The sequence below is a fragment of the Salmo salar genome, chromosome ssa09 (genome assembly GCF_905237065.1).
Source record: "Salmo salar chromosome ssa09, Ssal_v3.1, whole genome shotgun sequence".
NCBI classification, from domain to species: Eukaryota; Metazoa; Chordata; class Actinopteri; order Salmoniformes; family Salmonidae; genus Salmo; species Salmo salar.
This window is the reverse complement of record NC_059450.1, coordinates 25479283-25495871: the sequence shown is the minus strand read 5'-3', so window position 1 is coordinate 25495871 and position 16589 is coordinate 25479283. Positions and strand designations below refer to the sequence as shown.

The 16589-nt window shown below is 43.1% G+C and overlaps 1 protein-coding gene across 16 annotated transcripts in view; it reads left to right on the top strand.

Moving 5' to 3' along the window:
• LOC106610942 (transmembrane protein KIAA1109 homolog) overlaps window positions 1-16589 on the top strand; it is an 88328-nt gene that overhangs the window by 63281 nt on the left and 8458 nt on the right. For 7 of the 16 annotated variants that reach the window (XM_014210638.2, XM_014210635.2, XM_045723529.1 and 4 more), the window contains 16 exons: window positions 2593-2793; window positions 3387-3517; window positions 3618-3741; window positions 3867-3979; window positions 4102-4192; window positions 4569-4622; window positions 7361-7632; window positions 7811-8026; window positions 8209-8389; window positions 8577-8766; window positions 12019-12180; window positions 12341-12480; window positions 12658-12856; window positions 12974-13177; window positions 15460-15636; window positions 15847-15987. In XM_014210638.2, the coding sequence (XP_014066113.2) occupies window positions 2593-2793; window positions 3387-3517; window positions 3618-3741; window positions 3867-3979; window positions 4102-4192; window positions 4569-4622; window positions 7361-7632; window positions 7811-8026; window positions 8209-8389; window positions 8577-8766; window positions 12019-12180; window positions 12341-12480; window positions 12658-12856; window positions 12974-13177; window positions 15460-15636; window positions 15847-15987 (2596 nt within the window). The remainder of the gene's footprint in view (window positions 1-2592; window positions 2794-3386; window positions 3518-3617; window positions 3742-3866; window positions 3980-4101; window positions 4193-4568; window positions 4623-7360; window positions 7633-7810; window positions 8027-8208; window positions 8390-8576; window positions 8767-12018; window positions 12181-12340; window positions 12481-12657; window positions 12857-12973; window positions 13178-15459; window positions 15637-15846; window positions 15988-16589) is intronic. The other 9 variants (XM_014210646.2, XM_014210644.2, XM_014210648.2 and 6 more) reach the window with 7 other exon arrangements.

Here is a 16589-nt window from a genome sequence, read left to right as displayed (position 1 = left end):
TGCCATTTCCATGCTGACTGCAGGTATGTCCACCAGAGCTGTCGCCAGAGAATTGAATGTTCATTGCACTACCATAAGCCTCATCCAACATAGTTTTATAGAATTTGTCAGTACGTCCAACCAGCCTCACAACCGCAGACCATGTGTAACCATGCCAACCCAGGACCTCCACATCCAGCTTCTTCACCTGCAAGATCATCTGAGACCAGCCACCCGGACAGCTAATGAAACTATGAGTTTGCACAACCAAAGAATTTCTGCAAAAACTGTCAGAAACCATATCAGGGATGCTCATCTACATGCTCGTCGTCCTCACCGGGGTCTTGACCTGACTGCAGTTCAGTGTCGTAACTGACTTCAGTGGGCATATACTCACCTTCGATGGCCACTGGAAAAGTGTGCTCGTCACGGATGAATCCTGGTTTCAACTGTAGCGGGCAGATGGCAGACAGCGTAGTGTGTGCGAGTGGTTTGCTGATGTCAACTTTGAACAGAGTTCCCCATGGTGGGGTTATGGTATGGACAAGCTTAAGCTACGGACAATGAACACAATTGAATTTTATCGATGTCAATTTGACTGTACAGTGACGAGATCCTGAGGCCCATTGTTATGCCATTCATCCGCTGCCATCACTTCATGTTTCAGCATGATAATGCACGGCCCCATGTCGCAAGGATTTGTACACAATTCCTGGAAGCTAAAAATGTCCCAGTTCTTCCATGGCCTGCATACTCACCAGACATGTCACCCATTCAGCATGTTTGGGATGCTCTGGATCGATGTGTTGGATAGCGTGTTCCAGTTCCTGCCAATATCCAGAAACTTCGCACAGCCATTGAAGAGGACTGGGACAACATTCCACAGGCCACAATCAACAGCCTGATCAACTCTATGCGAATGAGATGTCGCGCTGCTTTGAGGCAAATGGTGGTCACACCAGATACTGACTGGTTTTCTGATCCACGCCCCAACTTCTTTTTTTAAGGTACAATTACTTCACCAAAAGTATGTGGACACCTGCTCGTCAAACATCTCATTCCAAAATCATGGGCATTAATATGAAGTTGGTCCCCCCTTTGCTGCTATAACAGCCTCCACTCTTCTGGGAAAGCTTTTCACTAGATGTTGGAACATTGCTGCGGGGACATGCTTCCATTCAGCCACAAGAACATTAGTGAGGTCGGGCACTGATGTTGGGCGATTAGGCCTGGCTCGCAGTCGGCGTTCCAATTCATCCGAAAGGTGTTCAATGGGGTTGAGGTCAGGGCTCTATGCAGGCCAGTCAAATTCTTCCACACCGATTTCGAAAAACCATTTCTGTATGGACCTCGCTTTGTGCACGGGGGCATTGTCATGCTGAAACAGGAAATGGCCTTCTCCAAACTTGCCACAAAATTGTCAAGAATGTCATTGTATGCTGTAGCGTTAAGATTTCCATTCACTGGAACTAAGGGGCCTAGTCCGAACCATGGAAGAAAAAAAAGCCCCAGACCATTATTCCTCCTCCGACCAAACTTTACAAATGCATTGGGGCAGGTAGTGTTCTCCTGACATCAGCCAAATCCATTCGTCTGTCGGACTGCCAGATGGTGAATCACTCCAGAGAACGCGTTTCCACTGTTCCAGAGTCCAATGGCGGTGAGCTTTACACCACTCCAGCCGATGCTTGGCATTGCGCATGGTGATCTTAGGCTTGTTTGCGACTGCTCGGCCATGGAAAACCATTTCATGAAACTCCTGACATTGCTTCCAGAAGCAGTTTGGAACTCGGTAGTGAGTCTTGCAACCGAGGACAGAAGATTTGTACGCGCTTCAGCACTTGCCGGTCCAGTTCTGTGAGCTTGTGTGGCCTACCACTTTGCGGCTGAGCTGTTGTTGCGCCTAGACTTTTCCACTTCACCATAAAAGCACTTACAGGTGACCAGGGCAGCTCTAGCAGGACAGAAATTTGACAAACTGACTCGTTGGAAAGATGGCATCCTATGACAGTGCCACGTTGAATGTCACTGAGCTCTTCAGTAAGGCCATTCTACTGTCAATGTTTGTTTATGGAGATTGCATGGCTGTGTACTCGATTATACTTCTGTCAGCAACAGGTGTGCCTGAAATGGCCAAATCCACCAATTTGAAGGGGTGTCTACATACTTTTGTATATATAGTGTATCTGTGACCAACAGATGCATATCTGTATTCCAATCATGAAATCCATGGTTTAATTTATTTATTTCAATTGACTGATTTTGCTTATATGAACTGTAACTCCGTAAAATCGTTGGAATTGTTGCATAATTCTGAGTGTGTTAATACCCTGTTAGAGTTTGCTAATACCTGTGATTCTATTGCAGTACAACCACGAGACGGTTTAGAAGACTGTTTGTGTAAGAGATTATTGTAGCTCTGTGTGGGTGTAGAAACCCTAAGTCTGTGTCAAAAATGTAAAAATGCACTGTGAGTGTTAAGGCTTTGTATATCTGTTCAAGCCACGTCAACCCCTTCCAGCCACTGTGACAGCGCTAAAAGCTATCCAAGCTGCCTAAGTCCATGCACCCAGTTGAACCTTGCCTTGGGTGTATCCTTACCATTGCTTACAGGGGAGCACTGAGGGAGAGTGCAGCAGCCCAAGGCTCAGTCCCAGGCTCACGTTCAGGAAGCGGCTAGTAAACACCATCCTGGGCCTGAAAAGCCCCAGTGTCCAGAGCGTCTCGGTACCAGCTGACTACCTAAGCGACTATTCTCCTCCCCAGTCCAGAGGGAACAGGGCCAGGGCTCCCAGACCCATATCCTGGGGATGTGTATGTACTGTAGCCCATTCTCAACTGCCCTACCCTCTAGTCTCCTATCTACTGGGCCCCACAATCACGTTTAGGGTGGCATTAAGTGTCTGTCGTCCATGTTTCAAGCTGCAGAATAGATTTCAATTGCTAAGTTACACCATGAAATGTGGTAATCTCAGAGGGCAAACAAAATTCTATCACTTAGCAATTGACTTTGTGGGGTTTAAGCACTTATGGTTCCCTTGTCACCTGGTTACACATGTTGTGATTTACTTCCTTATCTGAGAATTGGGTCATCAATTGGTCTCAAGGATTATGGTGATGGTGACTTCCATTTTGTGTATTTCTCTGCTGTTTATGTGTGTGTATAACTTGATTATTGGTGTGAGTATAAAATGTGGATTCGGTGGTGAGCTATGTAACTTCGGTGTAATAATTCATGCTTGGTTTAATACTTTTTTTTGTGGTGTAATACAGTAACCCAGGTTGGTGGAGGTGTAATCTAATTCAGGTTATTTCATGTTAGTGTAATCTAGGTTATATAAATAACCAAACATTCTGTGGTGTAATATGTGAATTACAGGGTGTCATTTGTCCTCTATACTCCACAGGAGACCATAGACCTCAGGCGGCAGGCGGCAGTGGGCAACCAGATCTTGGATCCCAGAAGGGGGAAGTTAAACAAAAGAATAGTGGACATCAGAGAGCTGAATGAGCAGGCCAAAGTCATTGATGACCTCAAGTAAGAGTTCTTCCTGTCAAATGCAATTATAACCTCATGTTGTATATTTTATCACCTTAAACAAGGATCAATCATGTTTTCCTTCCCCACCCTTCAACAGGAAACTGGGAGCGAGTGAAGGCACAATCAACCAGGAGATCCAGCGCTACCAGCAGCTGGAGTCTGTGGCCGTCAACGACATCAGGAGAGACGTGCGCAAGAAACTACGACGCTCCAGCATGAGGGTGAGTCAACGCATTTAATACCACCCTTTATTCAACTGGCATTTTCCGGTGTAAAATGTAATTAACCTGAGCTGAAATGGAAAGGACACCATGACTGATGAGCCCTGATCTTGCTTCTCTACCAGGCTGCGTCTCTGAAGGACAAGTGGGGTCTGGGATACAAACCCAGCTATAACCGTTCCAAGAGCATCTCTACAGCAGCAGGGAGGCCTCCACTCAAAAGGATTGAACGCCAAAGGTACTGGAAGAGAAATCCTCGCTTGCAGCCGGAACCTAGCAGTCGTGGGGTCAATCAGGAATTCAAGAAGTGAATTGAATTTCCAATGGGTTGGATTGTTATTATTCTTATTTCCCTTTCAGTTCCAGAATAGGAGATGTTGATGACTTACCGGACATCAGAGTTGATGCGTCCTCCCCAGGACCGAGAGTCACCTTCAACATCCAGGACATGGTAGTGTATAGAAAGACCACAATAGTCTTCATGGTAGCTATTACCATGTAGACCCTGAGATAGGGCTGTAAACAGTAGGATTCTCCAAGATGGCAGTTGTACAGCAGCTGAAGAGAACTGGAGATGTGCATCCCTGAGTTATGGCATCATTTAATCCTCCATGTCCTTGTTTGTTTGTCACTGTGACAGGCCTCTTGACTGTGTGTGTGTCTAAACATTGTGGAAACGCTCTATGTCAGCGGAAGCTAGCTTTTTCGCTTGCTTGTACCTTGAGGGAGAGTTAAGTGTGCCTTTTTGAGCGCAAAATCCCATCCTGAACATGCCATACTTTCATTTTCTGGATGGATTCTATTGTTCTCTTTCTGTTCAACTGAAGATTAATAATCAGGACTCTACAAACCGACCGGTCAGTCCAGGAGAAGTCTTCAAGGTATTTGTAAAACCCCCCAAAAACTATCCCGAACAAATTAAAATCCCAAAATAACCAGATTTATTTTTCTCCTTTCTTCTAATAAATTGGTTAAAACTGAAAACGTGGACATTCCAAACAGGATGGTGAGATATAGGCTAGAACTATCAATCAATGCTTGATTGTCATATCTTGGTTTGAGTCATTCCTTGCCATCTATAATAGCTAGAGATGAGCTAGTCAGATTAACTTTAGTTAATAATTTTACGCATTCAAAATACAACTCTAATAGCAACTGTAGGGAATAATATGCTCGGAATAACAAGGCTTTCAACAAGCCGTTGCCTCTGGTTATGTGTTACAAAGAAAATGATTTATTCACTGCATTGCTACAGCTACGTCATTGACAATATTTTGCTGCTACGTAGATATGGATAGACTATGCATGTGCGTGGTAGTATACATGCATCGTATGCCATGCATGTAGGTACTAAGTGGTTAAAATTATATTTGAATATTACAATTGATTCACACCTTCCCATCCTGTAATGGAATTCCATGTTGTTCCTAATCAACTTCCTTCAACCACAGATGTCTTTTCCTAACCACAGCAGCTATGCATGGCCAACTTCAAAACCTTAGGTTGTATAGTTTGAGCCTAAAACTGTAAACCTTTAGGTTGGCCAACCTCTTAATAAGTGTGCATCAAAGCCGTGACTAGAGGTGGCATTGAGTTTTCTTTCTGTCTTAGTTGGTGGTTGTTTATGACTAATACTGTCTTTTGTGAGGGCTTGTAATGTCTTCTGTTTTGGGAGTTTGTCAGTTTTATCCACTGTCCTGAAACCAGATGTTGTTCTGCAGCTTCACCTGCACCTGCAGGTGTCTTCATCCTAACATCCTCATCTTCATCCTCTTTATCTCTCACTCTGTATCTCTCTCCTATGTCCTCTCCCAGAGCATTGCACGATCTCTGAGCCTCCTGTGGGGAGAAAAACGTAACGCACATAGCAACCTGTATTACAGGACATTGTATCCCCTAGTAATATATATTACATCTAGCAATAGCCATGACATTGGCCATGTTTGTGTGTGTGCGTGCGGTACCAGTCAAATGTTTGGACACACCTACTCATTCCAGGGTTTCTTTATTTTTTTACAATTTTCTACATTGTAGAATAATAGTGAAGACATGAAATACTATGAAACTATGAAATGACACATATGGACTCATGTAGTAACCAAAAAAGTGTATATTTGAGGTTCTTCAAAGTAGCCACCCTTTGCCTTGACAGCTTTGCACACTCTTTGCATTCTCTCAAAGAATGCATTTCAATTAACAGGTGTGCCTTGTTAAAAGGTAATTTGTGGAATTTCTTTCCTTCCTAATGCGTTTGAGCCAATCAGTTGTGTTGTGACAAGGTAGGGTTGGTATATAGAAGATAGACCTATTTGGTAAAATACCAAGTCCATATTATGGCAATAACGGCTCAAAAAAGCAAGACATAAAGGTCAGTCAATCTGGAAAATTTCAAGAACTTTAAGTGTCTTCAGTCGCAAAAAACATCAAGCGCTATGATGAAACTGGCTCTCATGAGGACCGCCATCGGAAAGGAAGACCCAGAGTTACCTCTGCCACAGAGGATAAGTTCATTAGAGTTAACTGCACCTCAGATTGCAGCCCAAATAATTGCTTCGGAGTTCAAGTAACAGACACATCTCAACAGCAACTGTTCAGAGGAGACTGCGTGAATCAGGCCTTCATGGTTGAATTAATGCAAAGAAATCACTACAAAAGGACACCAATAATAATAAGAGACTTGCTTGGGCCAAGAAACACAGGCAATGGACATTAGACCGGTGGAAATCTGTCCTTTTGTCTGTGGCCAAATGTGAGTTTTTTGGTTCCAACCGCCTTGTCTTTGTGAGACGCAGAGTAGGTGAACGGATGATCTCCGCATGTGTGATTCCCACTGTGAAGCATGGAGGAGGAGGTGTGGGGGTGCTTTGCTGTTGACACTGTCAGTGATTTTTATTTAGAATTCAAGGCACACTTAACCAGCATGGCTACCACAGCATACTGCAGTGATACTTCATCCCATCTGATTTACGCTTAGTGGGACTATCATTTGTTTATCAACAGGACAATGACCCAGAACACACCTCCAGGCTGTGTAAGGGGAGTGATGGTGCTGCATCAGATGACCTGGCCCCCACAATCACCCGACCTCAATCCAATTGAGATGGTTTGGGATGAGTTGGAACGCAGAGTGAAGGAAAAGCAGCCAACAAGTGCTTAGCATATGTGGGAACTCCTTCAAGACTGTTGGAAAAGCATTCCAGGTGAAGCTGGTTGAGAGAATGCCAAGAGTGTGCAAAGTGTGGCGACTTTGAAGAATATCATATATATATATTTATTTATTTATTTAACACTTTTTTGGTTACTACATGAGTCCATATGTGTTATTTCCTAGTTTTGATGTCTTCACAATTATTCTACAATGAAGAAAATAGTCAAAATAAAGAAAAACCCTTGAATGAGTGTGTGTCCAAACACTTGACTGGTACTGTATGTATATATGCTAAGTTAGAGTAGATTGGTTATGACAATTTTCTATCCACAATCGTGATAAATTAATTAGTACTACACGTGCATACAGTTCCTTTGAGCAGGATGCTATCTGCTACAGAGTTTATATCACCGAAAAATGTTGAGTCTAACTGTCCCCCTCTCAACACCTCCCATCTGTCCTCTGCTGAAGTTTCCGGAGGAGACAGAAATGGATCTGTTGTCTATCACCATTGATGAGCGACCCCATCCTCATCTTCATCACCTTCATAATTTCCCATCCATTAGCGAAGGGCCCCACTCAGTGTTCAGCGCCCCTGCCACCCCTGCCGTCTTTTCACCTGGCATTCCCTTCCAGCACGACGACATGCGCCGCGACGAGCTCTCCTCCTCTTCCTCAGAGGATTCAGACAAGGAAGAAGAGTTTGACCGCGAGAGGCCTTCCTGCTACTACAGGAGGCCTGTGTGAGTCCTCTCTCATTACTGTTTATTTGGCCTGTTTCTTGGACCCAGATTAAGCCAACTCTTGGACTAAAAAGCATGCTCAATGGAGGATAATAATTCAAACTATTAATTATTTTATTCCTTCTGTTTTTGTGCCTGCTGAACCCCTAATGACCCTGCTTTCCTCTCTTTTTCACAGCCAACCACCACACAGGAAACCATCGGGCTTCGCCGCCGTCAGCCAGCTGTTCAGCGAGCGCTGGCCCAGCACGCCCACCAACCGCAGCCTCATGAGCTCGGTCACCGAGAGGAACATCGACTTTGAGCTGGACGTGCGCGTGGAGATTGACAGCGGCAAGTGTGTCCTGCACCCCACTACCCAGCAACCGGAGAACGAGGATGTCTCCTTCAGAAGGTACGGCACCTGAACCCTAGGGATCTTCTAACTATTTTGATATATAGAGAGACCTATGCCTTATTATAATCTAGTCAAGTTATAAAGCATTATACCTGCAGGCTTTAAGTAAAGTGTTACCAAAGTTTCTTAGTCAAAGAATGCTATGTAACCAAAGTGTTCCTACTCCTCCTGTACTGTAGGAGTTGTGACCGCAGCTCCAGGAGTCTGGACCAGGAATCTCCACCCAAGAAGAAGAAGCTCCAGCCCGCCTATACCTCCACCACCCACCTCCTGGCCGGGAAGAAGGTGCCCTCCTCTCTGCAGACCAAATCCAGTGACCTGGAGACCACTGTCTTTTACATTCCGGGAGTAGATGTCAAGGTCAGTTATTTTGCTTTCAGGCCAATACTGTTTTGTTTCCCTCTATCTATGGAATGGTGTAAATAATGAGTTTAAACGATGACCCATCAATTGGATTCATTAAATGGTAGGAACTATATTGCCGTTGATGACCTAAGAGTTCAACTATTCTCATGCAAAACCATTTTTCAATTTCCTCCAACCCCAGTTGCACTACAACTCCAAGACCATAAAGACTGAGTCGCCTGATGCCTCGCGCGGATCCTCCCTCCCCCGCACCCTCTCCAAAGAATCCAAGCTGTATGGTATGAATGATAGCGGCCCTCACAACCCTCCCAATGCTGGCCAAAGCAAGACTAACTCGCTCCTTCCTCCCCCATCCCCACCTCTACCATCAGGTACTGAGAGCTCTCATCATTACCTGCATGCCCTTTCGCCTTCTGTGTTGACCCGCAGTAGAGCGCCACGTCTCCATCGTGCCCATAGGCATCCTTAATCAACCCACCCATTAAAATCTAATGCATGCTCAATCAGTCTTTCCAAGGCTTTGATCTGTGAATGTTGAAGACGCTGGTGATTTCTGTGTTGGAATGTTTTAAGATCCGGTTTGATTTCATTCCGTTTCAAACACTTAGTGGGTGGGTGGATAGACGCAGAGTGGCTGTTTTACTAAACACTGTTGCAAAGTTATTCTCCAGAGGAAAGAAAACATACAGTGGCAAGAAAAAGTATGTGAACCCTTTGGGATTACCTGGATTTCTGAATAAATTGGTCATCAAATTTTATCTAATCTTCAGCTAAGTCACAACAATAGACAAACATAGTGTGCTTAAACTACTAACACACAAATTATTGTATTTGTCTTGTCTATATTGAATACATCATTTAACTTACATCTAGACGTTCCGCTAGCGGAACACCTGCTCCAATATCCAATGATAGGCGTGGTGCGAATTACAAATTCCTCAAAAATACAAAAACTTCAATTTTTCAAACATATGACTATTTCACAGCATTTTAAAGACAAGACTCTCCTTTATCTAACCACACTGTCCGATTTCAAAAAGGCTTTACAGCAAAAGCAAAACATTAGATTATGTCAGCAGAGTACCAAGCCAGAAATAATCAGACACCCATTTTTCAAGCTAGCATATAATGTCTCAAAAACCCAGAAGACAGCTAAATGCAGCACTAACCTTTTGATGATCTTCATCAGATGACACTCCTAGGACATTATGTTATACAATACATGCATGTTTTGTTCAATCAAGTTCATATTTATATCAAAAAACAGCTTTTTACATTAGCATGTGACGTTCAGAACTAGCATACCCCCCGCAAACTTCCGGGGAATTTGCTAACAATTTACTAAATTACTCACGATAAACGTTCACAAAAAGCATAACAATTATTTAAAGAATTATAGATACAGAACTCCTCTATGCACTCTATGTCCGATTTTAAAATAGCTTTTTGGTGAAAGCACATTTTGCAATATTCTAAGTACATAGCCCAGGCATCACGGGCTAGCTATTTAGACACCCGGCAAGTTTAGCACTCACCAATATCAGATTTACTATTATAAAAGTTTGATTACCTTTTGTTGTCTTTGTCAGAATGCACTCCCAGGACTGCTACTTCAATAACAAATGTTGGTTTGGTCCAAAATAATCCATCGTTATATCCGAATAGCGGCGTTTTGTTCGTGCGTCCCAGACACTATCCGAAATGGTAAATCAGGGTCGTGCGCATGGCGCAATTCGTGACAAAAAAATTCTAAATATTCCATTACCGTACTTCGAAGCATGTCAACCGCTGTTTAAAATCAATTTTTATGCAATTTATCTCGTAAAAAAGCGATAATATTCCGACCGGGAATCTCCTTTTCGGCAAACAGAGGAAAAATCACAAAGACGGGGCGGCCAGGGCACGCGCCTAAGCCCACAGTCCCTTGATCGGCCACTTGAGAAAGGCGATAATGTGTTTCAGCCTGGGGCTGGGATGACGACATTCTGTTTTTTCCCGGGCTCTGAGCGTCTATGGAAGACGTAGGAAGTGTCACGTTAGAGCAGAGATCCTTTGTAAAAGATAGAGATGGCAAAGAAGTTCAAGAAATGGTCAGACAGGCCACTTCCTGTAAAGGAATCTCTCAGGTTTTGACCTGTCATTTGAGTTCTGTTATACTCACAGACACCATTCAACATTTTTAAAAATTTGGAGTGTTTTCTATCCAAAGCCAATAATTATATGCATATTCTATTTACTGGGCAGGAGTAGTAACCAGATTAAATCGGGTACGTTTTTTATCCAGCCGTGAAAATGCTGCCCCCTAGCCATAACAGGTTAAACATTCACGGTGTAGGTTGGGAAAAGTATGTGAACCCCTAGGCTAATGACTTTTCCAAAAGCTAACTGGAGTCAGCTGACCTGGAGTCCAATCAATGAGACGTGATGGGAACCATGCCTCGAACAAAAGACATCTCAGAAGACTTAAGAATTGTTGACTTGCATAAAGCTGAAAAGGGTTACAAAAGTATCTCAAAGTCTTGATGTTCATCAGTCCACAGTAAAACAAATTGTCTATAAATGGAGAAAGTTCAGTACTGTTGCTATTCTCCCTAGGAGTGGCCGTCCTGCAAAGATGACTGCAAGAGCACAACGCAGAATGCTCAATGAGGTTAATCTCTAATCCTAGAGTGTCAGCTAAAGACTTACAGGAAAAAAAGGCACAGCACACTAACATCAAAACCTCATCCCAACTGTAAAGTATGGTGGCGGGAGCATCATGGTTTGGGCTGCTTTGCTGCCTCAGGGCCTGGACAGCTTGCTATTATCAACAGAAAAATGAATTCCCAAGTTTATCGAGACATTTTGCAGGAGGATGTTAGGCTATCTGTCCTCCAATTGAAGCTCAACAGAAGTTGGGTGAGGCAACAGGACAATGACCCAAAACACAAAAGTAAATCAACAACAGAATGGCTTCAACAGAAGAAAATACTCCTTCTGGAGTGGCCCAGTCAGAGTCCTGACCTCAATCCGATTGAGATGTTGTGGCATGACCTCGAGAGCAGTTCACACCAGACATCCCAAGAATATTGCTGAACTGAAACAGTTTTGTAAAGAGGAATGATCCAAAATTGTTCCTGACCATTTTGCAGGTCTGACCCGCAACTACAGAAAACGTTTGGTTGAGGTTGTTGTTGCCAATGGAGGGTCAACCAGTTATTAAATCCAAGGGTTCACATACTTTTCCCACCCTGCACTGTGACTGTTTACACTGTGTGTTCAATAAAGACATGAAAACGTATAATTGTTTTTTAGTTAGTTTAAGCAGACTGTTTGTATATTGTTGTGACCTAGATGAAGATCAGATCAAAATGTATGACCAATTTATGCAGAAATCCAGGTATTTCCAAAGGGTTCACATACTTTTTCTTGACACTGTAACATGTAGACCCAAAAAGTAAATGAAAGCACAAGGTCTTATTTCTTACCTTTTTTTTGTTTCATTTCCTTGGGAGTGGAAAAACATTTGTTAAATCTGTCCCAATATATCTGTTTCACTTTGTTTTCACTCTCTTACCAATGTTGGTGGGTGTAGTGAAGCCTTGTGTGACCCTGTCCAAACTCCGATCATGTCTCCCCTGCAGCCAAAGGCAAGGGCAGTTGTGGGGTGAAGACAGCCAAGCTGTATGCCTGGGTGGCCCTCCAGACCCTCCCAGAAGAGATGGTCATAAGCCCTTGTCTTCTGGACTTCCTGGAGAAAGCCTTGGAGACCATTCCCATCACACCGGTGGAAAGGAACTATACTGGTATGTTGGGTCATTCCATTGCAAATACATCACCTGTTCACCTCACCTCTTTGGATTTTAATTGTACAAAAAATCCATAAATGTTTGCTGGACCTGAAACATCAACAACTTACAAAACCGTTGCTCAAAGCTGACCCCTTTTTGTCTCTGTGTGTCTCAGATCTGAACTCCCAGGAGGAGGACTTAGGCCAGTTTGATCCAGTGGAGCCCCTGGAGGAGTCCACCACATCCCTGGTGTCCTCATCCACCTCTGCCTACTCCTCCTTTCCTGTGGACGTGGTGGTTTATGTCAGAGTACAGGTAACCTACCTCCGTCTGCCCACCTTACTGTGGCCCCCATAGCTCAGTTCATGTCACTCTGTTCTCTATTGTACAATATGAGTATGTTTTGCTGTCATAATGTCCAATCCCTGAGACACCACACTCAATGTAATGACGTTTTCAAAATTCTATTCTAATCTGACTCAATGTCTCTAGCCCTCTCAGATCCGCTTCAGCTGCTTGCCCATGTCCAGAGTGGAGTGTATGCTGAAACTGCCATCTCTAGACCTGGTATTCTCCTCTAATCGCGGTGAACTGGAGATCCCATCCAGCACCCAACCTACCGACGGCCCACATACACCCTCCTCCACCCCCCCGAGCCAACACATCCTCAAACCACCCCCTGGCAAAGGAGGTATAGATAGCAACACTCCAATGCACCTGTAAAGCACCTTCTAGGTGTGTGAGTGGATGAATGTTGTTTTCTCAGCCTATCTGGTCCATAATAAAACCTCTTTGATCTAACCTCCAGGTCCCTCTCCATCTCTGGGTAGCCCTCTGGGCCGGACCCATCACAGCAGCAGCCAGTCAGACCTCACCACCCCCCCCAGCAACTCCTCAGGGCTCAGCTTCACTGCCTGCATGTCAGACTTCTCCCTCTACGTGTTCCACCCTTACGGGGCAGGGAAACAGAAATCTGCTGTCACAGGGCAGGCACCAGGCCCAGGACCTCTAGGTATGGAAAAGTGTAGCGGAAAGTTTCTGAACTTTAACATTTCTCATGTATATTCTAATATTCTATAGCAATTTGAATGTTTTTTGGGGGGAGGGGGTTTGGATTGGATGGCCGGGTTTCCTTATTTATTCATGGTAATACTTGGGAACAGATTTTTTTTAATGAAACTTTCTTAACTGAATTCCTAGTGATTTTTATTATTTATTTACCTAAAACTAAAATCCCCAAAAATATAGACAGTGCCTTCAGAAAGTATCCACACCCCTTGACTTTGTCCACATTTTGTTGTTACAGCCTAAATTTAAAATTAATCAAATTGAGATTTTGTGTCACTGGCCTACACACAATACCCAAGAATTTCAAAGTGGAAATATGTTTTTAGAATTTTTTTAGAATTCATAAAAAATGAAAAGCACAAATGTCTTGAGTCAATAAGTATTCAACCCCTTTGTTATGGCAAGCATAAATAACTTCAGGAGTAAAAAATGTGCTTAACAAGTCACATAATAAGTTACACTCTGTGTAAGTTACTCACTCTGTGTGCAATAATAGTGTTTAACATGCTTTTTGACTACAGCATCTATGTACCCCACACATACAATTATCTGTAAGGTCCCTCAGTCGAGCAGTGACTTTCAAACACAAATTCAACCACAAAGACCAGGCAGGTTTTGCAATGCCTTGCAAAGGAGGCAACCTATTCGTAGATAAATAAAAGACATTAAATATCCCTTTAAGCATGGTGAAGTTATTAATTACTCTTTGGTTGATGTATCAATACATCCAGTCACTACAAAGACACAGGCATCCTTCCTAACTCAGTTGCCGGAGAGGAAGGAAACCGCTCAGGGATTTCACCATGATGCCAATGGTGGCTTTAAAACAGTTAGAGTTGAAAGGCTGTGATGGGAGAAAATTGAGGATGGATCAACAACATTGTAGTTACTCTACACTACTAACCTAAATGACAGAGTGAAAAGAAGGAACCATGTACAGAATGAAAAAAAAAATCTAAAACACGCATCCTGTTTGCATTAAAGTAAAACTACAACAACAAAATAATCTAAATAAATGAACTTTATGTCCTGAGTACAAACTCTTATGTTTGGGGCCAATCCAACATAACACATTACTGAGTGCCACTCTTCATATTTTCAAGCATGGTGGTGGCTGCATCATGTTATGGGTATGCTTGTCATCGGCAAGGACTAGGGAGTTTTTTTAAGATAAAAAGAAACGGAATAGATCTAAGCTCAGGCAAAATCCTAGAGGAAAACCTGGTTCAGTCTGCTTTCCAACACACTGGGAGCCAAATTCACATTGGAGTTGCTTACCAAGATGACATTGACTTTTCCTGTGGCCTAGTTACATTTTTGACTTAAATCGTCTTGGAAATCAATGGCAAGTCTTGAAAATGGCTGTCTAGCAAGGATCAACAACCAACTTGACAGAGCTGGAAGAATACATTAAAAAAAAAATGCAAATATTGTACAATCCAGGTGTGCAAAGCTCTTTAGAGACTTACCCAGAAAGACTCTCAGCTGTATGTCGCCACCAAAGGTGATTCTAACATGTATTGACTCAGTGGTGAGAATGAGCCATTTCTGTATTTCTTTTTCAATAAATTAGCCAAACTTTGGTGTGTAGATGGGTGAGAACTTAAAACATTTTTTTTTAAACATTTTAAATTCAGGCTGTAACACAACAAATGTGGAATAAGTCAAGGGATATGAATACTTTCTGAAGACACTGTAATTATCATCATAAAATCCCCATAAAAATCTGTCAGTTTAAACTAGAGATATCTATATATTTTTTGCATTGGATACGGGTGTCTCAATCCACCGCATCCGCCGATGTTGCACTTCTGCATCTGTGGTGACAGAGCTAGAGCAGTGTTTGTCAGATCATGAGACATCCCGAAAATCTGGCTTCTCTCAAAATCGTCTGTAGCGTCCGAACAGTTTGGCCTACAAACTATTATGGACCCTATGGAAAGATGAGACTCTCACGAACACAATAGTTCATTTTGCTGTACGACCCCCACAAGCATCTTGAGACTTGTCTGAACTCGGTACAGTCGGCTGCCTTATCCCCTGTTCTATAGCCTATGTTTAGTCCTGTGCATTATATTGCAGTGAAGACTACCAACTACGCTGTACAGCATGCCTTATAGTGATAGTGTACTTTCACAGCAGGCTTGTTCAGTCTTCCATCAGTTCAATGTGTAGCATTATAACAGCGCCATGAAGTGTCACTTCATAGCTGTTTTTTCCTTTAAGGTACAGTGGATGAGGAGCCGTCCTCTGTGACTGGGAGGAAGGATTCCCTCAGCATCAACCTGGAGTTTGTCAAGGTCAGCCTGTCCAGAATGAGACGCACCGGAGGACCAACCTTTATCGAGAGTTTTATACCCGGCAAGGGGGGCAAGATGGACACCACCCTCATCAATATCTCAGGTGCCTTATCTGCTCTTGGAACGGGGTTAATGGTTGGGACACTGTCTCTAACCTGAGCTCAATATTTGGTCTTCAAAATGGGAATGTCATGTATATCTTGACAATGAAGCTGATCCATTTTGACATTTCAATTCCCCTGCCAAGATGGTTGAATCCACAGACACTGGTATTCCTGGCCAACTTTGAATGTTTTCTCTCTCTCGCTCTTAGCTGTGTGTGACATCGGCTCTGCCTCCTTCAAGTATGACATGCGGAGGCTGAGTGAAATCCTGGCCTTCCCCAGAGCCTGGTACCGCCGCAGCATCGCCCGACGCCTCTTCCTAGGAGACCAGACCATCAACATGCCAACAGGTAGAAACACAACTCCTCGATAGGCCTTTGAGCCCTGAGAGTGTAATTTTCCTTGTGTAATAAATTGTCAACATTTTTACTTCTGACTGGGTTTATTTCCTAGATACTCTGTTTTCTCTCACTCTCTGAATCTGTTAACCTCTTACCTCTAGATGTTCCGCTAGCGGAACACCGCTCCAATATCCAATGATAGGGCGTGGCGCGAATTACAAACTCCTCAAAAATCCAAATACTTCCATTTTTCAAACATAAGACTATTTTACACCATTTTAAAGACAAGACTCTCCTTTATCTAACCACATTGTCCGATTTCAAAAAGGGTTTACAACGAAAGCAAAACATTAGATTATGTCAGGAGAGTACCCAGCCAGAAATAATCACACACCCATTTTTCAAGCTAACATATAATGTCACAAAAAACAAAACCACAGCTAAATGCAGCACTAACCTTTGATGATCTTCATCAGATGACACTCCTAGGACATTATGTTATACAATACATGCATGTTTTGTTCAATCAAGTTCATATTTATATCAAAAACCAGCTTTTTACATTAGCATGTGACGTTCAGAACTAGCATACCCACCGAAACTTCCGGTGA